Below are 26,532 nucleotides of genomic sequence, written 5' to 3'. Positions count from 1 at the left end.
ATATATTAGCCGTGTAATACAAAAAAATTTTATTTTTAGAAATCATTGCATGGAGCTGAGAGATATTTGTAAAACTATTTTTCATGGATTTCATATATGGGTCATGTCTTGTAGTGCTTTTTCAAACAGAACATATTTCAAGCAAAAATTACAAATCAATAAAGAAAAACAAAATTTTACCACGAACCCACAACTTTTTTGGATAAAGAAAAAGTGAAGATTGGCGCGTTCAATAAAGTACAAAAAAGGTACAAATGTATGAATTAGGGAATATACAAACAGGTCATTTTTATTATGACCAACGTGTGTCTTTAATAATGTGTAAGTAACTTAATGTGAAATAAGCAAATTATATTGTGTGATAAAATTTAGCACTATTCTAGCATGACTCAGCCGTTTGTTTTTCTTGTTTTTTCCTACTCCTTTTTAAACATATTGTTCACAGATTGACATATATTAATATATATGTCATGACGGTAATTGTTATGATTATTTTATCAATCCCGGTTTGATGTTTCAAATGAAAAAAGTAAAGCGAACAAAAATGTGAACTTGTGAAGAAAAAAAATGTGAAAAAAATTATAGCTACTTGTTTAAATGACCAAACATAACATCTAGAACTCGCTACAGGTTGTTTTAGTAAAAAATAATGTGGTAACAAAATATTTGTAACTTATATCCTTAAAAGTCTTGAACTCTATACTTTCTTAACTTAAGTTACATAAACCAAGTAGAGTTAGTGATCTGAAAATTGCAGTTGTAGCAGTTTCTATCCATTTTCCATGCTTCACTTTAAGTAATTTTATGAATTCATTCATCTACTTTTTACCTGATTCTTTTCTCTCTTTTTTCCCACTGGGTAGAACTATTGCAGCAAAATTAAATCACAATCCAGTTTCTGGTGAGTAAGTTTCAAGTTTTATTTCTGCCCGTATTGTTCCCTCGTTTCTTTCTTTGAACGGATGTCCCGCCTCCTACTTCCGGTGACTTCACAACATTCAACATGTCTGCCATCATAGCTTCCCTCGCTTCGTACGGGAGCGATTCCGACTCTGAAAACGAGTCAGAATCTAATACCAGTATCAAGAAAGTTGATCCGGATGATCCGGATGCTACGGCTCACCTTAAACCTCTGCAGTCTGGACCCACAATGTCTTTGGCTGTTCTTAATTCTGCCCCGGAGGTCGCTGTTAAGGTAAGCTAAGAGATGCAGGCTAGCTAACGTTAGCTTGACGTTGAATGCGGATTTTGTATTTAAACTAATAATATAACCAATTTCATCTACTAAATGGAAAATGAATACTAAAGCACAATGCGTTGAGCTGTAGCTTACACGCTTGCCATTGTTGCTTTTTATTTTTCGCTGATATAGCTATCTGAATGTACCACGACATTATTCATTGTAACGCAAGGTTTAGTTAGTCGTACTTTTTGCAGAGAACAATCTCCAACTTCTAATTTCATTGGGTTGGTATTTTATAACTTGGTGAGATCAGTTGGTTAACCTTGTTAGCTAATTATGTATGTCTCCATGTCAGGAGGCTGTTGAGACTGGCGTACACTTGGACCCTTCACTGAAAGAAGTCACTTATAACCCGACATATGAAACGATGTTTGCCCCTGAGGTAAGGCCGTCAAAAATATTACAGAACTACAAACGAATATGTTTGCGCGTAAAATGTACACCTGCAAGTCAAAAGATTTCCATGAATAATGTCAAAACTTCTAATTAAGTTCTAATTAAATGTTGAAGTAAAGGCTTGGTAGTAACTTTACTTGACTTCATTCTGCCCTATGCATTGGTGATTGACTCACCTTAGCATTCTTAATACTGAGTCTTATGAATTCAGTTAAATAAATGACCACAGGGCAGATGATCATCAAATGCTGAATTATATATATATATATATATATATATATATATATAAAAGATGATGTACCTCAATGCACATCTAACACATTTCACCCACTGTAGAGCTTCTACACATAAGAGTGTCCATTACCTACTAAACCAGGACAGAACATGGTGTTCCTTCAATAAATACCCATGTAAAATGTGTTTTAGATATGTCAACATGTGGCAGGATAGGCAGTTTTACAGCAGCTAAGTAACTCTTTCTAAAATAATGTTTTCTAATTCGATATGGACTTAAACAGTTCATATTGAGTTGGGCCAATGTGCTGAGCTTTGCTGTAACCACTGTGAATTATGAAGATAATATTTTCTTGGGAAAAGATTAGTTTCACTGCTGCACTTTGAATACAGATTAGTTTATTTTTGTTCTCGAAGGCAAGATATTTTTGAAAAATTCTTTGGTTGGTTCATAGCATCTGTTTAAAAAAAAAAAAAAAAGTATCTTGTTCTTGTCGACCCCTGATTTCTCTTTTCCTTAGGAGAAGAGATCTTTGCTCCTGATCCTTCTGCCATCTTATTCATTTATTTTCTCTTCTATGAATCACAAAGTCGGTTGCTATTGAAATGCATGTTATTTTACAACAAAAAGGCAACTTGTTCTAGAAAACCATTTGGTTAGAAACTCATGATTTTTCTTAAATCAATGAAAGCACTGTGCTAAGTGCTATTAAAAACAACACTTTTTGATGACATCGACAATAATCGTTGGCTCATTTCATTTTAGTTTGGGCCGATGAATCCGTATAAGTCCCAGCAGATGTCGGCCCCAAGGAACATGCTGTCTGGCTATGCAGAACCTGCTCACGTCAATGATTTTATGTTTGAACAGCAAAGGAGGACTTTCTCTACTTATGGTAAAATGATCTATATCCTCTAGGATAGGTAGCACACCATTTTTTTCTTTTAACAGCGTTCTTCTGTCTGCTTGTAGGTTACGCTTTAGATCCTTCTGTTGACACACACGAAGCTTCCTCTTGTAGCTATATTGGTGCTGTGGAAGAGGCTGAAAAAAACAAAGGTGTGCATTAATAATGATTATCTTTTACATTAGTTTGTTTAATAACTTTGATATGTGTGTGTGTTATTATTAAACAATTGTAATCCTTCCTTCCTCCAGGACTGACTGTCTTTGAAAGTGGTCAGAAGAAGCCAGAGAAAAGGAAGAAGGTCAAAGGTGGGGACGCAGGAGAGATTGACAACTTCCTGGGGCCGTGGGCGAAATATGTGGACGAGAAAGATGTGGCCAAACCATCAGAGGTGAAATGTTGTTTTATGTGCTAGAAAACATGTTAGTGTAACTTGATTGCTGGTTTACAGAACGATTTACTGATCATTTGTAACATGTGCTAAATTATATGTGATTGTCTTTAAATCACAATTATGAAGCAGAGTGTTTGTATTTTATTCTTTATTATAATTCATAGCAGGAATACTGAAGTTATAGCCCCTCTAACAGGACAGTTTTTCTGCAGCTACCGAGAGGCATCTGTATAGGCCTTTATATCCAGTCTAATGTATTTTTCTACATTAGATCAGACATTTGGTGCAGCAGATGCTACTTATCACTGGCTTTGTGACTCCACTCACCCACACAGCCATGTTAAAGCCCTCATAATCGGGCATTCATTCGAGATTAAACTGATTCACGTTGCCGGGCCTGTCTTCGTAATAATATAAAATATGACAATTGCTGGGTTGTTTCCTCATAATTAATTTTATTGTACAGGAAGAGCAGAAAGAACTCAATGAGATCACTGCTAAAAGGCAGAAGAAGGGAAGGAATGAAGACGAGGCTCCAGGAGAGGAGAAGACCATTCTTCACGGTAATTAAGATGCTTTTATGTTTTCAATGGCTTTTAGTGAAATTAATCAAAAATAATCTTTTTTCCCAGTTAATGACTAAGAGGAGTTACATTTTCTCTCCTTTTTTTTTTTTTTTTTTTTAAAGTGTTTTAAACATCACATTTTATGTCTTTCTTCCTGTCTGCAGTCAAAGACATGTATGACTACCAGGGCAGGTCATACCTCCATGTTCCACAGGATGTGGGCGTCAACTTGCGCTCTGCAGATGCTCCAGATAAGTGTTACCTGCCAAAGAAACAGATTCATGTCTGGTCTGGACACACCAAGGTAGGTGGAAAAGGACAACATGGGGGTTTGTTGCTAATGAAGTAACCTCACAGTGAGCTTTGTTGATATTTCTATGGTTTCTTTCTCTGAACATTTTGACATGCAAAAAGAAATCCAGGAACACTGAGAGTGTTTTGTCTCCATGTCTGTTTTGGATTATTCAGTCTTTGTAAGCATTTTGAATTGAAATTAATTTATGTGTGCTACATTATTGTGTAAAGTGTGACTTTACTTTGAAAACCATTAACCTCTCAAAAACATTTCACCAGTTAAAAAGATGCACAAAAATGTGTAAATGTTGTAAACTGTGACACCTAAAAACTAGATAAAACGCAGAACTGTACAGTACAACACTGTACAATATCGGTACTGACAAATACTATCATAAGAAGGAGATAAATAAGTAAATTCATTCTTTCCATGTCTGTTTGTTTCCAGGGTGTCAGTGCTATCCGATTATATCCTAAGTCTGGTCATCTTCTGCTCTCCTCTTCAATGGACTGCAAGATCAAGGTATATTATCAAATAATCTAATAACAGCAGGTCATTTAAGCAGCACAGACTCTTGATAGCCTCAAGATAGTAGATGTTAATAATTTTACTGTTACATTTCAAGGTGGCTGCCTATGTTTACAGTCTTAAGACGTGGTTCTCTAAGAGTGCATTGGACTGAATGTTGGATTAAATGACTAGAAGATAACAAATGTTAAAACCAAACTTATGTTTTGCGCATATGTCCACGATGTCATTTTATATGGATAGAAAAGTCTAAAACATTGAGTATGAGTAGGAAATTTTGGAATGGAAATACTGAAGGAACCCAAATCAGAAAAGGCTTTCTTTCTTTTCTTCATCCAATAGTGGGAAATGTATATATATATATATATTTTTTTTATGAAAACTTCAAACTTCCACTGTTTTGATCTATAAGCACATTAATCAGAGACATGTGTGTTTCACTTTTTTTGTATCTACTGAACTGTTTAAGTTCATTAGATACTTTGATGTGCTTTGATGTGTAAATGGAGTTTATTCCTTTGTTTTCTCTTGGATACAAAAGAGCAACCTTTATCAGCCAGCCTGCAGCCCATATTTTTCTCAGGTGATATAGATAATAGTTTCACTCCAGAAAAACCTGATCAGTGCATTTGATTATTTTGGTTGACTATTTTAGTCAAGACACAGCGTTGTGCAAATATGCACAACATTGAGCACATCAGTGCTCTTTACTGATCAGGCCATCACTCGATGTGTCTTAATTCTCTCTAGCTGTGGGAGGTCTACGGAGAGAGGAGGTGTCTCCGTACATTTATTGGTAAGTAAGCATTTTTTTGCTAAATATATGGTTTATTTTAAAGTTGTCAACTGGTGATGAATCTTTTTTTTAATGTAATTTTGAGTGCTGCATCCCTCAAGAATTCCTGAACAACAGAATGTCATCTGCAAACATGCTGACAGAAAATACGCTCAAGCTCTGAATAAACATAGCCTTTTGGGAAACGCGCGGCAGTGACGGATATGAGCTCAGCGTCACTGGAACATTTAAATCTGCTGACCACTGACAGAGATGCTGTGTTTTAAATTTAATTATACATACAGAGAAATATTTATTATTCCAGGTTTGAGTGTTTTTAGGCTAATGCATGCAAGGCACTCTGCTACTCCTCCCTGACAGCACACTGTCAGGATAGAGATTGTTTGCAGCTTTGGTTCTGCTTGTCAGCTCCTTCACAGAACATGCATAATTCAGCAGCCCAGGGGCTGAAGGGAACGAGGGGCAAGGGAGGGCACAGAACATGGAGAGGCGATGTGGAGGGGGAGAGGAAACCCAGTTAGGAATGAATGAAATCACAAAAGAGTCCATATGTAAGGCAATACTGATATATATATATATATATATATATATATATATATATATATATATATATATATATATATATATATATATATATATATATATATATATATACACAGCTGACTGTATAGCTCAATAGGTAAGTCACCAGTCTTCCACCCGGGAGACCCGGGTTTGAGGCCAGGCTGGGGGCTGGGGCAAAAAGTTACAACGGTGACATTGAGCTGTCAGTGTGGGTCCTTAGGCAAGACCCTTGGAGCTATATAGCCTACCTCATACCATGAGAGACACAAATAAGCATGACATGCCGGCTCAGACGTCGCCCGGTCAAACAAGGTCTGCGTCAGGTGCTGGGGGACCAGAGCACCCTGATGAAAAGTGGGCTACTGGAAGAAGACGGAAATGGGCGAGAGATGAAAACATGGATCTGTTGGAATGCTACTACTCAAGTAATCCTAGTCAGAGGGGCTACATGCAAAGACTGTGGGAGGAATGGTTAGCTCGACATCCCCAGTCAACACTAACTGCCAAACAACTAGTAGCTCAGTGTTCCAACATCCGCAAACGGCAACTGCTGTCACAACTGGAGATTGACGAGGTACGACACAAGTGCTACGGGAAGGAGCCAGGATGCCAGGTCAGAAGGGAGTCAACTACAACTCCCCGCCCAGAGACTGGGTATGTAGCCCCAGTAATGAACGAACCATCTGAGCTGAATGAGGCAGCAACTGACCTGAGAGAGAGAATCATGGCCCGAATGAACACCAGACGACCCCGACGCCAATTACAACGGCTGAGTGAAGTACCATCAGAAAGTCTCATTGAAGATGTGAATTCGGCATTGAGAACGATCCCTACCAACACCATAACAGAAACCAATGAGCTGATATACAACTCAGCATCAGTGATCCTTGAGATGCTTGGTTATAAGAGCAACCATGAGACCCAATACCAACCATGGAAAAGACGGTTAGAGGCTAAGATCAATATAACAAGGAGGGAAGTGAGTCAACTGTCAGAGCTCCAAAGGGGTGCAATGAAAAGATCAGTACCCAAGAAGTACAGCCAGATGCCCATACCTGAAGCACTCGAAACTGCCAAACAAAGGCTCCAAGCCTTGGCCAGCCGCCTAAAGAGATACACGAGAGAGAATGAAGCCAGGAGGATTAACCGGCTCTTCGCCACCCAACCAGCTAAAGTGTACTCTCAATGGCAGGGTAATAACAACAGAGCAGACCCACCCAGGCTGGAGACTGAACAATACTGGAAAGGCATATGGGAAAGGGAGGCGTCCCACAACAGCAATGCACAGTGGCTAACCTCTCTACGAGAGGACCACAGCAACCTCCCTGAACAAGCCCCGGTAACCATCACTGTGGCAGATGTCCAAGACAGAGTCTCGGGTATGAAAAACTGGACAGCACCAGGACCTGACATGATCCATGCCTACTGGCTTAAGAAACTCACTGCCCTCCATGAGCGACTGGCAGCTCAACTGAACCAGCTGCTACAAAATGGGACTCACCCTGAATGGTTAACTGAAGGGCGCACAATCCTGATACAGAAGGAACCCTCGAAGGGTTCAGTCCCATCCAACTATCGGCCAATAACCTGTCTCTCTACAACATGGAAGCTCATGTCAGGCATCATAGCGGCTAAGATAAGCGGGCACATGGATACATACATGAGCAAGGCACAGAAGGGCATAGGCATAAATAGCAGAGGAGCCAAACACCAACTCCTTGTAGACCACACAGTCGCCCGAGACTGCAAAACCCGACACACCAACCTGTGTACCGCTTGGATTGATTACAAGAAAGCCTATGACTCAATGCCACACACTTGGATCATTGAATGCTTAGAGATGTACAACATCAATAGGACTCTAAGAGCCTTCATTGCAAACTCGATGGGGCTGTGGAAAACCACCCTTGAAGCCAACTGCAAACCACTTGCACAAGTGTCCATCAAATGTGGCATATACCAAGGAGATGCTCTGTCCCCACTGCTGTTCTGCATAGGCCTGAACCCTCTCAGCCAAATCATCAACAAGACTGGCTACGGATACCGACTCAAGAATGGGGCTACGATCAGTCACCTCCTCTACATGGATGACATCAAGCTGTACGCCAAGAGCGAGCGAGACATCGACTCACTGATCCACACCACCAGGATCTACAGCACTGACATTGGGATGTCATTCGGACTAGAGAAGTGTGGTCGGATGGTTACAAAGAGAGGGAAGGTCGCCCACACAGAAGGGGTCTCACTCCCAGAAGGAACAATAGCAGACATAGAGCACAGCTACAAGTACCTGGGAATACCACAAGCAAATGGCAACCTCGATGAGGTCACAAGGAAAGGAGCCACAGCCAAATACCTCCAACGAATAAGGCAAGTCCTGAGAAGCCAGCTCAATGGCAAGAACAAGATCCGTGCAATAAACAGCTATGCCTTACCAGTAATCAGATACCCTGCCGGAATAATTAGCTGGCCAATGGAAGAGATGAAGGCCACGGATGTTAAGACTAGGAAGCTACTAACCATGCATGGAGGGTTCCACCCCAAATCCAGCACCCTGAGACTGTACACGAGCCGTAAGGAAGGAGGCAGAGGACTAGTGAGTGTGAGAGCCACTGTCCAGGATGAAACATCCAAGATCCATAAATACATCAAGGACAAAGCCTCAACAGACGATGTGCTCAGCGAATGTCTCAGGCAATGGGGAACAGAAGACAAGGTGCTGGAAGTACCATCATGGGAGGACAAGCCCCTACATGGGATGTACCACCGACAAATAACTGAAGTGGCTGATGTCAGGAAAACCTACCAATGGCTGGAGAAAGCTGGACTCAAGGACAGCACAGAGGCTCTCATCCTGGCCGCCCAGGAACAGGCCCTAAACACCAGAGCAATAGAGGCTCAGATCTACCACACCAGACAAGACCCAAGGTGTAGGTTGTGCAAGGAGGCCCCTGAGACAGTCCAGCACATAATAGCAGGGTGCAAGATGCTGGCAGGGAAAGCGTACATGGAACGACATAACCAAGTGGCGGGCATAGTGTACAGGAACATCTGTGCAGAATATGGACTGGAAGCCCCAAGATCAAAGTGGGGAACACCCCCAAATGTGGTGGAGAATGACCGAGCTAAGATCCTGTGGGACTTCCAGATCCAGACAGACAAGATGGTAATGGCGAACCAACCGGACATTGTGGTGGTGGATAAAGAACAGAGGAAAGCCGTTGTGGTGGATGTAGCAATACCAAGTGATTACAACATCAGGAAAAAGGAGCATGAGAAATTGGAGAAATACCAGGGCCTCAGGGAGGAACTGGAAAAGACCTGGAAGGTGAAGACCACAGTGGTGCCTGTGGTCATCGGGGCCCTTGGGGCAGTCACCCCCAAACTGGAGCAGTGGCTCAAACAGATCCCAGGAACAACATCAGACATCTCAGTCCAGAAATGTGCAGTTCTAGGCACAGCCAAGATACTGCGCAGAACCCTCAAGCTCCCAGGCCTCTGGTAGAGGACCCGAGCTCAGAGGATGAAACAGACCACCCGCGGAGGGTGAGAAGGGAATTTTTTATATATATATATATATATTTTATTTATTTATTCTTATCTAATGCAGTTTTAGAAGTATTTAGTTATGTCGCTAGGTGAATATTAACATTGCTCTGCATTTAATGATCAGCTATGTAATATTTATTATTCTATTCTGAAGCTGTGATATTTGTTCTGAGGGATCGGACTCTTTCCAGTACACGCACATTTACCATAAATTTAAAACATACGACTTACTGGTCTCCCATTTTAAATGCATATGTCGCTCTGCAAACTTCTGCTTGAAGTACCCACTTTGACTGAACGCCGCACAGAATGTGGACTGGTTTGAAGCATCCAACCCGAAGGATCACTTAGTAAAACAGGGAACAGCGAGGGTAGGGAAATTCATGAATATCAATCAGTGATATTTTCATATTTTAATTCAGCCTGGGACACGGGGGGATATTTGCTTACTTGAGTGACCTGTTTTCAGTGGTAGTAATGCATGTGCGTTTCTGCACACACATCAGCGCAAGGCTTTCAGTGGCGGTGCTGTTGCCTTTGGTCTGCCAGCAGGCCTGGTTAGAGGAAGAGTGCAGACAGGTGCTTAGCCTCAGTGGGCTCTGTTATCACTGTGGAAACAGCATACCTCTGATAAAAGCTGGTTTTAACAAGGGAGACAGCTGCAAATAGTCAGACTGCAGGGATCTCAAATCACCTTCCTGCACGAGGAAGAGCCAGACAGTTGAAGACAGGAATTAGAAGGAAAACGGAGCACGCAGCCATTGAAGACGTCATTTTGGCTTGTAATTTTTGTTTTAGCCTTTCCCTCGTTAGGCTCTGCTAAACATTTTCCCTTCCTCCTCTTCCACATGTGGAATCGTGGAATAATTTTGCCAGTAAGCAATAAGTCATCTGAGGCAAAAATGTGCCATATTTTTTTGTTGAGTGTAAAAATATGATTTTATTGCAATAGTTGTATGCTTATAATTGCTTCAATTTTGTTGTGCATTAGGTCACAGCAAAGCAGTGCGAGACATTTGCTTCAACAACAGTGGGACTCAGTTCCTCAGTGCTGCATACGACCGCTACCTTAAACTGTGGGACTCTGAGACAGGTAAGCTGCGTCTCTTACATCTCTGCACACTTTGCTTCTGTTTACCAAGAAACATTTGTTTCCTCTAGTTTTTGGGGGGGGTTTCGGGCCAATACTGATATGTTAAAAATTGACTAATATCAACTGATATGGATGCTTTTCACAATATATTTCGCATTCCTAATTGAAATCTTGATTAATCCACAGATTTGAGGGAATCAGTGTATCTATTGCACTAAAAGAACAGCCTGTTTTGTCACAATTGTTTTTTGGCAACCTCTTATTGAAGCTCCCACAAGCAGAATTTGGATTTTTGGCACTTGAAATTTAATATCCTACCAAATGTAGGATTTTGTAGAATATTAAATTCTACATATAATATCTTATCAAGTCTTTGTGACTGTGTTATCGCATACATTGGATATTGTGATGACACAGCGCAGCACTAAATGACATAGCGCAGCACTAGGCTAACAAAATGTAGATGTAAATTAAATCAACAATAATTCAGTGCAAAAATATTTACAGTGGAAATAAATTTGAAAATTTGAGAAAGAAAATTGGAAAAGCACTGAATTGACTTTAAACATGTCAGACATAAATGTGCTGAATTAAAAACTTATTTGATTACTCTTCACAAATACATTTAAGTACACCAATATCTTCACAAACTTGGTCTAACATGTAAAAACAGCACAACTTTAATTTGCTATGGAATTAGATGTATGACAGCCAATGTAAAACAAAAACACTAGGTTGACTATCTTGGTCAAACGTGCAAAAATAAACTGCAACAAACCTTCTTTCAAATTTTTCAGAAAGTGCAATTGGGAATTTTAAATATAATGTAAAATAAATAACGAAGCATGCCATTGTTCAGAGCACTAAGCGTAGAATTAGACTGAATAGATCTGCCCTTACGGATCAGTCACATTGTCACTGATATCTAGAATTTCTCACAGTATCGGGACCAATACAGATATTAACATCGGATCGGTGCATCTCTAATTTGTCGCTTGTAGACCAGTCCAGGTTCTGATTTCAGGTGGCTGAACAGACATGTTGCTTTGTCGTGTGGTGCAGACACCACCAGGAAGCACTTCTTGACATGTATTGCTGTGAAATGCCTTTTGTCACCTTTCGACTGAGTCTTGATTCTACTAAATAGCAAATGAACAGCTACCTTTGTCTACGTCTCCGTGTAGAATGAAGCCTTTTCTTTACATCCTCCCTCTGTTGTGTTGAAATTGGACACCCTTTCAAGTTGAAGAATGCTTCTCCAGCAGAGGGCAGAAAAGAGTTAAATCCCCCACTTGTTGATTTGTTTAGAAAGAAAAAGATATTTCTTAAATTGTTGTCTGTTTTGTTGATTTCTGTGTGATAGAGATCATTTATCTAACTCTGTCCCAGCAGCAGGTAGATTTGATTGAAAAGTCCCCATTGCAGTTTTGTATTCCCTCATATGCAGCACTATAGTCCTCGCAGAATAAACAGAAGTAAACAGCATTTTCTGTTTTCCAACTGACTTGTCGCTCCCCCTGGGGATTGAGCACCACAGCAATAAAAGTTGCAGACTGTGTTCTTTAAGTTGTGGACAGCTTTAGTGTGCCTTAATGGAGAAAAGGGGAAAAAAAGAAGAAACGATGGATTTTTTCTGGAACCCTGACTTTCAATTTACTTCCCTCTCCACAGGCCAGTGTATCTCTCGCTTCACAAACAGGAAGGTACCCTACTGCGTCAAGTTCAATCCGGACGAGGACAAGCAGAGTCTTTTTGTGGCCGGGATGTCGGATAAGAAGATTGTTCAGGTAAAGGACAGCGAGCGATCCGCTTGTGTCGGTAGGGCAGATGCACTACAGTTTCCGTGTTTGGCGCCTGAGCTCACGGGAGCACGAACTACACTTCTCTCTCAAACTTCAGCACTTGTGTACGTATCTGTGTGGGACTTGCACGGGGATCAGTGGATGACAGGACTAGAGCAAGTCATTAATCACAGGCTGCACACGAGCAGTGAAGAAAACGGTGTAATGTAGTGCAACCATCACATCACGTAAAAGTTTGTGTGGTAGCAACATCCAGAGGACAAATGGAGCTGAAGGATTTTATATATCTTTCTTCTATGAATAAACTATTAAAAGAGATATATAAAAAGAGAGCACCAGCTCTGCTCCCTAACTATCGGTGTGAACTGCATTTGTTATCTCAATCGGGGCTAACGTTAAATCATGCAGCTGTCCTCCGGGCGACGAGCACAGATGGCTGCTGGCCCCAAGGGGAGGATTTAAATAAAAGAGCACAAATGAAATTGGACAGAACTGCATGCACGTTTTTTGTTTGTTTTCTTGCCTGGGGGTGGGAGCATCTGCGTGAGAACTTTTTTTAAAAAAATTTTTGTATACATCTTAATTTGTGCAAGATCCTCTCCAAAAATATATTGTTGCTCAAATCCGAGGCCCATTTGATTGCTAATCGCTTCACCGCAGTTGAACAGTTTCTCAACGCTGACACAGATTGAATATTTCCTCAAAGGAGGAAACTCCCACAGTCATTCATCTGATCTTCTCTTGGCTTAGAAAACTGTATGCTGACACTTTTTTATTACTGTTGATTCTCCGCTGGCTGTTCAGATCACCCTGTTTGTTTAAGACTTGTTTGGGGTTTGAGTGTTTACTTCCCTTGTTTCTGTTTTGCTTTTTTCCCGTGTTTGCTGGACAGTGGGACATCAGGACGAGCGAGGTGGTTCAGGAGTACGATCGCCACCTGGGTGCTGTCAACACCATCACCTTTGTTGACGAAAATCGCCGCTTTGTCAGCACGTCAGATGATAAGAGTCTGCGAGTCTGGGAGTGGTGAGCAAAGACTATGAATTAAAGGATGCGGTATCTTTGTCTTAAATGCTCCAGTTTGAATATTCTTAACCAGGATATGAACTCTTGATTATCCTGATTAATATTCACTTTTATTTTTGTTGTTGCAATGCTAATATGTCCTGGTTTGTTTGGTGTCAGCAGACAGTCAAGACAGACCACCAACAAAGATATGTTTATTGGCTCCAAGGCCTTTGGGGATATAAACAAGCTCTGCTGTTTCCGTCTCAAAGATTGTAAATATTTATAGAAGGCCTTAATATTTAGAATAAGGACTTTTAGTCTCTGCTTTATATTTTTAGTGAATAGAAGCCCCTAGTTTTTTTTCCCCAACTGCATAAAAAAATAACTTCTATATTTTTAAATTTAGAAACAGAGAGCAAATGTTGATCTTGTAAAGACCAGAAGAAGCCAATCAGCTGTAGCCTGAGTCTGTTTTCCACATTGTCTCCTGGGAGACAAAACCGTGGGAGTAAATCAACGAGTTGTTGACCAGATTAATTGCCTGACAATTATTTGAATTGGCCAGAAGACACATATTGACTGAAGAGAAAGGTTGGGCACAGATTTATAGATTAAAAATTCACAATATACCTACATATATTTAAGCTTATATTTTTTGTTTTGTTTTTTTCCATATGCTTACATACATCAGATGTGTCTGAGAAATAAATTAATCTAAAAAATTGCTCATAGGTAAATATTAGCTACGGCATAATTAAGTTCAGAATTCCTGTAGTTTTTAAATTATTATTTAATAAAAATCTTTGAGTTCTCTTCCAGAGAACTACAGAAATAATGTTTCCCATCTCTTACTTTCTTATTCCCTCTTATTAGTTTGTTGAAACTGCTTTCATTTAACTCCAGCTGTTCCCCGTCACATTAGAAGACTGATACAGCTCAGTGTAAACAGATGGCAGGATCAGTTCCGGATTAAAACTCTTAAGCACACTTCCGATGCAAATGTGCTGGGAAAGACACAGAGAGACATTAGCGACATTGAGTAACTTTATTTTTTTAAGACGTCCCCCGACGACCAAGCAAAGCCCTTTCCATTCATAATGACAGAGACAAACACAGAGAGCTGTAAATGTGAAAGATCTGCTTCAGACCAATTAAGATCAAATAGTTGCACATCTCTGCCAAAGCAGACAAACAGAGACAGCATGAAAGGACTGGCGACAGTGTGAGGAGAGCAAATAAGGATTTCGTAAATAATTGGTAGCTTGTGCAGTCACGGTTCAACATCAAAAGCTTTCGGATTTTATTCAGATATTTACGTGCTCTAACTAGACCGATAATTTTGCTGTTCCACAGCTGCCGTTTTTCTGTCAGTGTTAAGTATTTTTCAGGCTCGCAGACAGAACAGCAGAGGTTAGCAGAGAGGTTTATTAACTGTTTCCCTTTGGGGTTGTAGAGGCTGAGCCGGTGTTTAATCCGTCGTCATATGGGATCACCAGGCTTTGTGTCTTTTTCAGGGACATCCCTGTGGACTTCAAGTACATCGCTGAGCCCAGTATGCACTCCATGCCAGCTGTGACTCTATCTCCCAATGGTGAGTCCCCTGATTTTTGCACACACAAAAAAAAACTCTCAAAAACACACAAACTGCAACATAGAGTGGAGGCCTCTAGGGAACTCAAACCTACATTACCACACTGATGTAGATTCATACTGCCCAAGGTTGGCCGTTTCTCAGAGGAGCAAAACAGCACGAGATCTGCAGAACAAGTTGGTATAAACTGAGTCAGTCTAAAGAGTTTCTGGTCTGCAAGCCTGCTGTGGTTGTTTCTGTATGGTTGGTAAACTGGATTTCCGACTTTCTCAGCCTGAAGCTTCCCACCTGGTTACAGCTGTGCGAATTGCTATAAACGAAGACCTCTGCATCTGTTTCTAACCATAATTTGTTACTGGGAAGGGCCGTATGTTTTGTTCATTTTCATGATTATGAAATAATACCAAAGTGTTGTATAATATTAGGGAAGACTGCCGACTTGTTATTTGTCAAGGTGACAGATGTTGAGACTGGAGCTGGACGATGCGGCAGAAATCACAATAGACGCGTTTCACATCTGTCTATAATTATTTGTTTTGTATTGATTTGTTTTCTGCTTTAAATATATGAACCGGTGACGTCACCTTTCCTGTTTTATTTACAATTTCCTCATTACCTGTTTCACTCATTTTCTCCTTTCACTCCACATCATTGTCTTTTCTTATTAAGATGAGCTCCTGCTGCACAGGTTGCTCAATGGTTTGTTGCTAGGTTACCAATGAGTGAGTGAGTTGAGTTAATTGATGCCACCTGGTTGAGCTACTAAAGCTTTTCCTCTGACTACATCCCCCAGAATGCTGTGCGGTTCTGCACCGGAGTTCAGTGAAATTCTATTGGACATATTTTCTTTTTGTATTGATGGCGTATCTTTATCACAATATATATTTTTGTTGATTTATCGGCCATCCCTAATACCCACTAAAAGAGGCTAACTTTTGTATCCAAGCATGAAAGTAAGTGAAAAGAAAACTTGTTATAGAAGGAGTGCATATGCAATAGGGATGGATGCAACCCAGTCTCCCTTAAAACCTCAGCAGAACCGCAGGCCAATCACCTCTGTGTCACAAAGTATGGCACTATGAATATTCATGCAGAACAAGCCCTGACTAAGTAAACAACTGAAAAGAATCATATTGTGTATGCAATTAATCTAAATAACAGGAGTTTCGCTTTAGAACTTAATTACAAATTGAAGAAACTTTAAAATGGCACTCTTAATTTATTAAGGTCCACTGGTAAACCAAGACATAAAATCGTAAAGCATTTAAATCCCAGATGTACCCGTCCACCTAAAGCAGTGGTTCTTAACCTGGGTTTGATCGAACCCCAGGGGTTCGGTGAGTCGGTCTCATAAAAGGTTAAGAACCACTGTCCTAAAGCATCTAAACTACAAACATTAAAAGTGCTGATAGGGAATTTATTTTTATTTTTTTCGACCAACAGATCCAGGCCTGCTGCTTCTCTTTCTCCCCTTTTTTTGTCTTTTTGCAGCGATAAGGAAACTGTTTCCTCGGTTTAGCGTCATAATTAACATACAGATCTGAAGGCGTTATTGATGTTCCCATTAAAACCCGCCAAGGAAGTGAAGAAGTGCGTCTTTCCAAATGTCAGTCTATTCCTTATGGGCAGATCTATTGAGCCCAGGCATGTTGGAAATTAGTATTATGATTTATGTAGTGCAGGCTTGCTGCTGGCACTGTGTCTCAGTTGTACTGAATATTGATGTTGTCAGATGCTTATTAAGAACAGATCAAGATGTGTGACAAGGGCATTCGGGGGTTTCATGCAGATTTTGCACACTAGGATAGATTAATCTTGCCTTTTTTCTATTTTGTTTGCAAAGATTTGAGTGGGAATGGAAACTGAATCTGACAGCAACCAGGCTGTATAAGGAACACTAACAGAAATGGACATTTCACTTTAGCTCCAGCTCTTGGTTTTCCAATTAATAGGCTCTGTGTTGCAGCTCATCATCTTCAGCTGGGGCCTTACTCAGCTTTTTTCTCTCTCCTCTCCACCTGCCTAAATCCCTTTCCCCCCCCATGTTCTCTTTTACTCTCTTCCCTCCTTCTGGTCGACGTTTGTATTTGTCCCAACATGATTTGTTTTTCCTCGGCGTGTGAATAATGAATGTGTTCTCAGTGGGAAACCATTCAGTTTTCTCTTACGCCTAAACGACACCCGGCCCCCCCTTGGCGCCACATCTACAGTCTCTTGTTCTTTTGAGTCCCCTGCGTCTTCCTATTTCACTAAAAGTTGTTTTTGCTCTCCTGTACCTATTACAGTAGACGTTTCGGGGCTTTTTAAAGCTTCTTTTTTGTTTTTCTGGAGAGGGATGTACCATGCACGTACACACCGACTGGATACCTTGCTTTCATACCTCATTAATAATCATGTTCCTGTTAAGAGGTGCAGTGAGTTGTGTGATGCCCTGAAAGTGATTTACTGCTTCCTTTTGCTGTGTAGTGACTTGAAACTGTCGTCATGTCAAGAGCTGAAACGCAGCGAGAAACAGATTATAATTGAGCACCTAATGATGAGAAAACCTGCCTAATTTTTCAAAAATTGCTTCAATCTTTCTAATTTAATGATGGGTCCCATGCCCTTCTTGGGGAACTGTCCTCCTTTTATTTTAAAAGTTTTATCCTCGAGTCAAGTTTCTGCTGTTTTTCTAGCTAAAATGTTCGCGTCCTGAATTTAGATGCCAGGTTTACAACTCGACTGGCAGCGGCATAAAAATACGACTTCAAAGGTCTCAGTGTCTGCTTGTTAAACCTCTGGCTGTACAGGGCCATGCAAATGAGGCCAAGTAGTGAGCTAACAGGCAATTTAAAATGTTCTGTACAATCTTGTAGCTTTAATGTCGCTTCACTTGATAATAAACATTTTTTTTCCTCTTCCCTTTTAAACATCTTGTGCTGCATTGCCGACACTTTTTAACTGTGCTTGGGAAAGATGAGTTTCTCCCGTTGTTTACACACGCTGGTTTCTAATTTCAGGTAAATGGCTGGCGTGCCAGTCCATGGACAACCAGATTCTTATCTTTGGAGCCCAGAATCGCTTCAGACTGAACAAAAAGAAAATCTTCAAGGGTCACATGGTGGCCGGCTACGCCTGCCAAGTGGATTTCTCCCCAGACATGAGGTAGGGTGTTTTCTGATTGAACGAAAACCAGAGGAAGTTTCTCAAATATCAATGACAAAAAAGCCTATGAATAAATTAATGAAAGTATAGCAGTAAAAAAAAAACACAAAAAAAACACTCACACGAAAAACTATGGTAATGTTTAAATGTACTGCTTATCTAAGGACAGAGAAAGTAGAAACAGACAAACTTACTGCATGGCCAAAATACGTACTGATATCTTAAGCTTATAAAATCATTGTCTACTGAAATTTTCCATCATGCTGTTCCTGCAGTTTAAAAGATGCCACAGAAAATGACTTTATGGAGTACAGGGTTTCCCAGAGTGTTATAAGCCTGGTGGGCCACCAGGCTTGTTACCTAGTAAGCAGGAAGAAAATATTAAATTCGGTGTGTATTTATTTAATATTTTTACTTCAGTGCATCTCAAAGTCAGAATAACAATAATGGTTACAGGTAACAGTCTAACTATAAATACCATAACATTTTAACAGAGGGTTTTATTACTATAAGGCTTCCTTATTCATTGGTTTTGTAAGAGCTTCCATTTACTGATGAGCTTAGAAGAAAAAAAAAATCTGTAATTACATGAACTTTGGCAATCCATCTTTCATTTAATTTTTGTCCATGTCTCACCCACCACTGCCCACATTGGTTTACAGGAGCTCTAACCGTCTGTCATTATTCATTGCAGCACCACAACTTCTGACAGACAAAAAAAATAAAAGACTAGACTTTAAAGCCACGTCTTCCACCTTTTCCCTCCTACTGAACTGTTTCCTTTCTTCCAGCTATGTGGTATCGGGGGATGCAGATGGAAAGCTGAACATCTGGGACTGGAAGACCACCAAGCTCTATCACAGGATCAAGGCTCACGACAAAGTCTGCATCAGTGCTCTGTGGCATCCGCACGAAACTTCGAAGGTCATCACCTGCGGCTGGGATGGACAGATCAAACTCTGGGACTAACTCTGATGGCGTCTAAAATTATGTGCAGAAGTCAGTGATTCTTGGACTTTATTAAATAGTTTTGAGTGAAAGCCAACAGGCTGGTATCCAGTCTACTTGTTTAAAGTGTATTTTTGTATCTTGAAATAAGAGCTCAAATATGTACATATTGTGTGTGTACAAGAATGAGCATATTGGAATCTTTAACAATGATATGGCAAAAGAAATATTACAGAGTCAACGACACGTATTTTTATTTGTAGTAGTGTTCTGTTCTTTTTAAAATTTATTGTTCTACAAAGTGTTTTTAACCATCTAAACAACCTTTTGTGGAAATAAACATTCTGCCCATTTCCTATTTTACAAAACGAAACTGATTTGTGGTGCAACATTTATTTCTTTAACCATCATCAAACACAAAGTCAGGGAAAATATATATATAAGTTGAGCGTGTGTAACATTTGATCTTATCTGCACACCACAGCAGTGTGATTTGATGTTTTATTCTAGATCTAGAAATTAGACCCACAAAATTCCCAGTATCCTAACTTTATGACCCATAAAGGTGGGCATACAAACATACAAACAAGGAGAAAGACATTCAAGAATCTGTGAGAGGTGGAGCTGCAGGAGGAAGGCAAGCTGGCCAAGGCACTTGGATGTGTAGGGTAACCCAGGGAAACAGTGGGTCCTGCTACTGATGTGGATGTTACTTTTATTAGGTACCGCCTACATACGCATTCTTGTAGAGCATCTACCCTCGTTAATGGAAACATCACCTGTTGGCAGAGGCCAAAGTTGGGTAGTAACCAGCTACATTTACTCAATGTAATTTGAGTAAATGTAATTTTTTTTTTTAAATGTCCTTTTAGGAGTATTTTTACTACACTGCTTTTTACTTTTACTTGGGTAATTTTATTATGAACTGTCGCTACTTGCTACATTTAAACACACCTGTAGTTTTTGTTGAAGTTTCATAGGTTTTTGCTACTTATATGAATTATTGTCATTTTCATCCTTAAATTTCCAAACTTTCCACTTTATATTTGATCCATCTGATGATGTCATTTCTGAATTTTAAATGATAATTTTATCAGTTACTCAGTACTTGTGTAAACCTTCTACCAAATATGGTCTTAGGTAATTACTTGGATGGCTGTTTTTACTTTTACTTGAGTAAAAATATGCTGAAGTAGTGTTTCTCCTACTTGAGTACAATTTTTTGGATACTATGCTTACCTCTGGAAGTGTCTTATTTAAGCACGATAATGTTCCTTGCCACAAGCAGGAGTGATTTGAGAAGAATGACTTGATAGATTAGAAAAATCCACAGGATATATTTTCAGTTATCTGGAGAGTAGCGCCTCATTGATGGCAGAGGAAAATTGGTGCAAGATGGATGGCAAGGCAGAGTATCTCAAATGACGATCGATTGCAAAATACCATTCCTGAATGCATCACATATTAAACCTTGAAGCAGAGCCCCTGCTGCTTCAGATGACCCTACTATGTGACGTGGCAGCCAGCTGGAGCAAGAATTTGAGGCCATGGTTTGAACAAGTTCACCAAAGAGATCTAACAAGAAAACATCAGACCACTTGACCTATTACATTCAGATGGTAGATGGTCAGATAACATGGAACTATGATTTCACTTTCCATGGAGGTGGATGACTTAGTACCACATAGCCCAGCTAAAACCCTCCCAGGCTGGTTTCTTTAACGGCACTGATCTCGGTGTACTCCACTGGCTGCCAGTCACCAAATCTCAGTCCAACAGAGCACATTTGGGATGCGGCAGAACGAGAGATTCCTATCATGGATGTGCAGCCAACCACTCAGCAGGATTTGTGTGATGCTGTCATGTCAATATTCAAGAAAATCTGTGAAGACTGTTTCTGACACATTGCTGAATCTATGCTCTGAAGGGAAAAGGAAAATAAATTAGCAAGCTGTACCTTATAAAGTGTCTGGAGAAGGATTGTATTCTTGAAAATAGCATATTGTCTTTTGTAGGCAGTATAAATTGCTTCTTTTTTTATATTCACTTACTTTCAGAGAGACAGGCTCTTTCCTTTACCTCCTCCTTGGAACAATATGTATGTTTTTATCCACTGTACAACCTGTGTGGCCGTAGTCGTTTATGAAGAGGGAGCGGCTGGCTGTGAGCCAGGCTTCAAGAATGTCTAAATCAGGCTGACCTGCAGCCAACAAATACGGAGCCTCTGGAAGTAATTACTTCATCTATGTGAGAGGTCGTCACAGACCAGAGACCGAGTCTAAAAAATTAACTTTTTATGTTTATGTGCCGTCCATGAAGGCTTCCACCGTACGTTCACCCAGCTCAGGGTGTAGGCGCTGCTGGCATTCAAGATGTTCTTGTGTAAAAAAAGGTGAGGTTTTCTCAGATCGCTGTGGACGCGAAAGAGGCCAAAGCCGGCTCGTTCGAGCTCCTTCAGCAGGCTGAACCAGTACCGCACCACAGACGGGTCGTCGCCGGCCACCTCAAAGCCCGCCCAGTGCAGGTGAAGTTCCAGCAGCAGCTGACCCACAGAGTCCAGGACTCCTTCCAGAACAAGGTTCTCCAAAATCTTCCACTCCGCGCTCTCCATGTCTGCTTTTAGTAGATCCACCTAGAACACAGGGACAAAAAAAAAGAAAACAATTTCTTTCACACCTAGATAATAAATGAGTTCTATTGTAGCTTAATAATAACACTAAGGTGCAACGAGTTATTGAATTCAAAAGCTATTAAAGGATGTAAAAGGAGTAAGTGAAGCTTGGCCTCGGCTGTTGCTTCAGCAGTGCTGATGATGGATTGAGCCGAGGCACAACTTGACAGGGCTTGCTGGGATGGAATGGGGAGGAATTGCTTCCTAAGATGAATGTTAATAGCACCCTGAGGTCATATTTATGTAAATAGACTCGTGCATGCTCAGTGCTTAATGCATCTCTCCAGGACCTTGAGTTTGATCAGAGGTTTCGCAAACTACTAAAGTTGCCCCGTTTCTGACCTTTACGGGTTTAAAAGTTAAAGATAAGTTTTTGCTTTGAAGAGCAAATTAGAAATTATAGATGCACCAAAGATGACATTTGAGCATTTCTTAGTGTAAAATAACATGTTTCGCGAGTTTAAATAAATAAATAAAACTGTTATAAGTGCTCTGCAATGAAGTGTTAAATCGTATTTTATTTATATATGCTTCGTTTTAAAGAAGCCAAACTTTTTGTAATTTTCCAAGGTAGTTGTGATTGTTCACTAGATCTTAACAACTTTAATAATGCTTTTATCAGCATGGAACTGAGAATCAGTTTGTATAATGAGCTCCACAGTTCAACCAGGTGTGTGCTATTTGCTGCCGGCTAGTCTGAAGGAGCTGAGAGGGAGAGCAGAAGGGGACGGCTGCTCTGTTAGGCGGACGTTTTTGAAGCTTGGAAACTGCAGCTCTGAGGAGGAGCTGCGCCAGGAAGGCGGTGCTCGGTCCCTCCAAGCATTTTGCACAGCTGAATGGTTGCCACGGGTGATGAAAGGATTTCTCAAACATGCATGGAAGAGTCAAGGCAACACTTCAGTTATGTTTTTGATGAGGGAATAACATTATAACCTAATGTGAAGATCAAAAAAGTCGATTTTACACCATACAGCCCCTTTGAAGTTTTTTGTTTTTGTTTTTGTTTTTTTACTAATATGGAATAGAGAAAGTAAGGTGGAATATCACTGTATTCCACAAATGAATACATTTGTGGAGAATTTTGTCCCACTGAACACATAATCAGATTGTTATACATGATGGTGGCAGCATCATGGTGGGGAATATGTAACTGTGGTGAAAGGTGGCAAAGTTTGCAAAGTGTTGACTGTTTGGACCAGCATGCACATTCACACCACACTTTTCAGATTTTTATTTTTAAAAGATTTTGAAAGCTGTGTGCCCGTCTCTTCACTTCACATGCCAGCTACTTGGTGCTGGCATCTTGAATTCCAATAAGATCTATCAAAGTTTTAGGAATATAACATAACAAAATGTGGAAAAGAGACAAAAAATTATTATGGATCTCTCAAGCCTCTAGATGTAGTTAAAAGAAATGGATGAAAAATACCAGAAAACCTTATAGAATCTTAAAGTTGTCTCATATTTCAGTTATTGGTGGTAAAATACTTTATTTGAAGTAATAAATTATCTTATCGAGTTCTGTAGATGTTTGGTGAACAGGCATTAATTTAAACCAGATGTGTAAAAGTGTAAAAGTGAAAAAGGGGAAAAAAAAAAGTCTTTGCAAACTGAAGAGCAGGTACAAGAAATACTGGATTGGTCACCTCAAGTTGGGCAGTCCTGTTAACGTGATTTTATCAGCTTATAGTGCAGTTAATTATTCAATATGCAGTTCTTTTCTCCAAACAAGTCGCGACATTCGGCAACTGACATTTGTTTCTTTGTGAGTCGCTGTGAGTGTTTTGTCTCAGTTGGTCACCAGAGCTCCATAAATGAGTCATTTGTGCTGTTTTTACCCATTGCAGATCGATGCTCCAGGCTGCACAAATGCATGCGTTAACCTTTCTGAGTGACTGTTTCCTGTCTGAGGGGCCTGGAAGAACCTTTTGAGAGGGAACAATTCTGCCAGTGCCTTTGCTTGCTCCGCTGGCACACCGAGTACTCACATTAAAATCTCATTATGAGGATGTGTGCATGGCCCTGCATTTCAAGCAGGTTGACTACTGTCTTCAGTAAACCAGCACACTGTGCCCACCCACACACTACACACACAACAACAATATTGTGTTTGTGCATTTCACAGACTGAATCGTCGCAATAAACTGGCAGATTCCAGAAAATGAGTTGAAATTGGAGTTGAACTAGGATTAAAAAAAAAAACGCGTCTCTATACAAGAAGAGGCTTTCTAGCCAAGAGTCATCTTTAAATTCGGCTCTTTCAGCTGCCAGCTGAAATGGTGGGATGTTCACTTGGATCTTGAGACGGACACCCAGGAGAGGAATCATAGTGAGGGATAATTCATGGTGAGGTGCACGAATGGATCGGTACTTGCACGGAGCGCCCAAATAACATTGAAGCAACAAAATAAATAAATACAGGTCTGTGTTGCTACTTACGTCTCTGTGTCCAAAGTCATCGAGGATGGTGGCCAGTTTCTTGCTTGCTTGTCTTTTAGGGGCAATTGCTGGACTGGGGTCCCTCCAGTCTATAGAGACGCGGTGGAACCACATTTCAGCTTTTTGTAGGTGAGGTTGCTCCAGGCTAGGATCAAAGCAGTGGACCTCACAACCTGATCGTGCAAGAAAATGCTCCATGGAGTGATCATCCACTCCCAACCTGGAGACCACAGGAACCAAAAAAAAAAGAAAGATTCACAATTACAACTACTACTGCTAAGAAATATTTTACTGTGAAGGTATTTTGACCAAGTCTTCAGTTCTGCCAAATAGCTGATAGCCTGACTGGCAGATTTAAGATTTAATTTTACACCAGGTGTAATGAGTAATGCACTTCTTCACAATGATTTTACATCTTTCTTGTTGGTCAGCACAATATTTTCCTAAGTCTTATTACATTTTATTATTATTATTACTATTTGAAAAATGTGAGTCAGGCCTTTATGTTGTTTTTGGTCAGCAACCGACTGCCCTACTGCTGCCATTTCTCTAAATCTCTGATTTACAATACCTGGCTGAACACTGACCTTGACTGATGCAAGAGGGGCCATACTGGGATTCAGATGTTGCTTTAGGTTCCCTTTGAAAACTTCTGGATGGGTCATTGAGTCACACTAGTGGTAATAATAGTAGGCTGGCGACTCTTTCACTGTGGTCTGTTGGAGTCCCAAAGCCTCAAAAATGACTTTGTAACTCTTTCCAGACAGAAAGACTCCAGGGACTCGGTTTCTCATCTATTCTTGAAATTTCTTTTCAGATCAGGGGATGATGTGCTTCTTTTTGAGATCACCTAGCCTAATACATGTTGTCAGACAGGTGCTATATGAGTGATGTGCTAACAGTACAGGTCTAAAGGAAAATGATAAAAAAAATAAAAGAAAAATACAGGAAGCCTGGCACAGGCTAAATCCTTTTTATACATCACTGTATTGACTCAATTACTTCAAATAAAACCAAGATATACAAGCAAAACAAAAAAAAGGGAATTTGGAAAAGCATGACATGTTTCTTTGAAAATGATCTGCAAAGTATTTCTTTCTAAAAAGGGCAAAACTGTCTGCTCTTAAAAAAGCATTTCAACACACCCAGGAATGACTCATTTCATTTTTCATTTAAAATCATAAAACATGGGGACAACCCATAAAATGACCATATTTCCGAGGCCTTATTCTCTGAGGATCAGAAACATCTGTATTGTGAAAAGCTAAGAAATTACCACAGCATAGCAACCCACTAATTCCTTTTAGCTTAGTGTGGATGGGATGAGTTACAAACTTTCTCAGACCAAATTGTAACATCGTAAGACAGAGTTCTGTAGTAATTTTACATGAGCATAAATGAAGTGAACAATACTCTCACCTTAATCTCAACTGAATATTTTTGGTACAGTCCTTACTTTATTAGCACACATGAAGATATGGGAAGAAAAACAAGTGTGAAGGATGTTTACAGTAGAGAAAATTTTGCGACTCTCTTTGGTTAAACCTGTTTCTTTTGTGTTACTTTCTTGAACTTGTTGCTGCTTGTAAGAGCCATACATTACGTATTTTCTCTCTCTGTTAACCCTTTCATGCTGCCATGGTGGTCTCTGATTGCGGGCGGCATATTGTGTGTGGTGAGCGTTATGAGTTCAGTTTAGTTACAGGTGCACGAAGACGACCTGGATCTTGTGCTGGGGCGAGCAACTTTCTGCTGAGGTTCAATCAACCCTGTTGGAAATGTCATTACTTGGCGATGTGAGACGCAATTATCGACGTAAGTGTTTATTCTTTTTGAAGTTTGTGAAATGGGGCAATGAAGTCCACAATGAGCAATGATGCGACTCATCTTGAGTATACACACCCATGTCTTAGCCTGCTGCAGCCTTTGGTGATCTATTTAAGATGTATATGCAGCAGTAAAGCTCCTCAGATCATCTGTTTCAAGTGACTTCGCCTTTATGTGGACATTTCTATAAAACTCAAAAAGACAAAGGACACCCTGTACATGTCTGCCACGGATTCCCTTTTCTAATCCCACGTTATCCCCTTCCCTTTTTCCCCTAACTTTGTTTCTCCTTCTGCATTCCCATGTCTCCTGTTTGTGCTGCAACTTTACACTGTAATTGTGGCAGTGGGAATACAATTCTTAGACAGATGAAGCACCGGATCCCCGAACGCATCCCACTTGCAGGAAGATGAGAGACGAGTAGATGCGAGGGACTGACATGAAAGACGATGTCTCTTTTTTACAGCACTAAATGTGCCATTGACAGTTTCCCATTCTCTGGAGTGAATGACTGCAGTAACACTGCAGATGATAGG

General features: G+C 40.3%; 2 protein-coding genes across 3 annotated transcripts in view; one reads left to right on the top strand and one right to left on the bottom strand.

Annotated features, from left to right (window-relative positions):
- The first annotated feature begins 974 nt into the window (after positions 1 to 974).
- cdc40 (cell division cycle 40 homolog (S. cerevisiae)) lies at positions 975 to 19,432 on the top strand. The gene is made up of 15 exons (XM_008397756.2): positions 975 to 1,195; positions 1,539 to 1,625; positions 2,640 to 2,769; positions 2,847 to 2,933; positions 3,033 to 3,172; positions 3,642 to 3,738; positions 3,906 to 4,045; positions 4,484 to 4,558; positions 5,315 to 5,360; positions 10,465 to 10,566; positions 12,238 to 12,353; positions 13,261 to 13,394; positions 14,891 to 14,967; positions 17,967 to 18,111; positions 18,903 to 19,432. The coding sequence occupies exons 1-15, from the start codon at positions 1,004 to 1,006 to the stop codon at positions 19,078 to 19,080; spliced, it is 1,746 nt and encodes a 581-aa protein (XP_008395978.1). The 5' UTR covers positions 975 to 1,003; the 3' UTR covers positions 19,081 to 19,432.
- The window catches only part of mettl24 (methyltransferase like 24), a 37,355-nt gene continuing 29,062 nt past the window's right edge, over positions 18,240 to 26,532 (bottom strand). For both annotated transcript variants that reach the window (XM_008397757.3, XM_081602527.1), the window contains 2 exons: positions 24,170 to 24,389; positions 18,240 to 21,691 (listed from right to left, as the gene is read on the bottom strand). In XM_008397757.3, the coding sequence (XP_008395979.2) occupies positions 21,338 to 21,691; positions 24,170 to 24,389 (574 nt within the window). In that variant the 3' untranslated portion in view covers positions 18,240 to 21,337. The remainder of the gene's footprint in view (positions 21,692 to 24,169; positions 24,390 to 26,532) is intronic.

Source organism: Poecilia reticulata, chromosome 21 (genome assembly GCF_904066995.2).
Source record: "Poecilia reticulata chromosome 21, P_reticulata-male-v2, whole genome shotgun sequence".
Taxonomy (NCBI): Eukaryota; Metazoa; Chordata; class Actinopteri; order Cyprinodontiformes; family Poeciliidae; genus Poecilia; species Poecilia reticulata.
The sequence above is the reverse complement of the archived record's forward strand: the minus strand, read 5'-3'. Positions and strand labels throughout refer to the sequence as shown.

Excerpts from the sequence above, each read along its gene's own strand:
- cdc40 (XM_008397756.2), top strand. The coding sequence starts at position 1,004 with ATGTCTGCCATCATAGCTTCCCTCGCTTCGTACGGGAGCGATTCCGAC. Across the intron at positions 3,739-3,905 it reads GGAGAAGACCATTCTTCACG|TCAAAGACATGTATGACTAC; the intron begins GTAATTAAGATG and ends TCCTGTCTGCAG. Across the intron at positions 5,361-10,464 it reads GTGTCTCCGTACATTTATTG|GTCACAGCAAAGCAGTGCGA; the intron begins GTAAGTAAGCAT and ends GTTGTGCATTAG.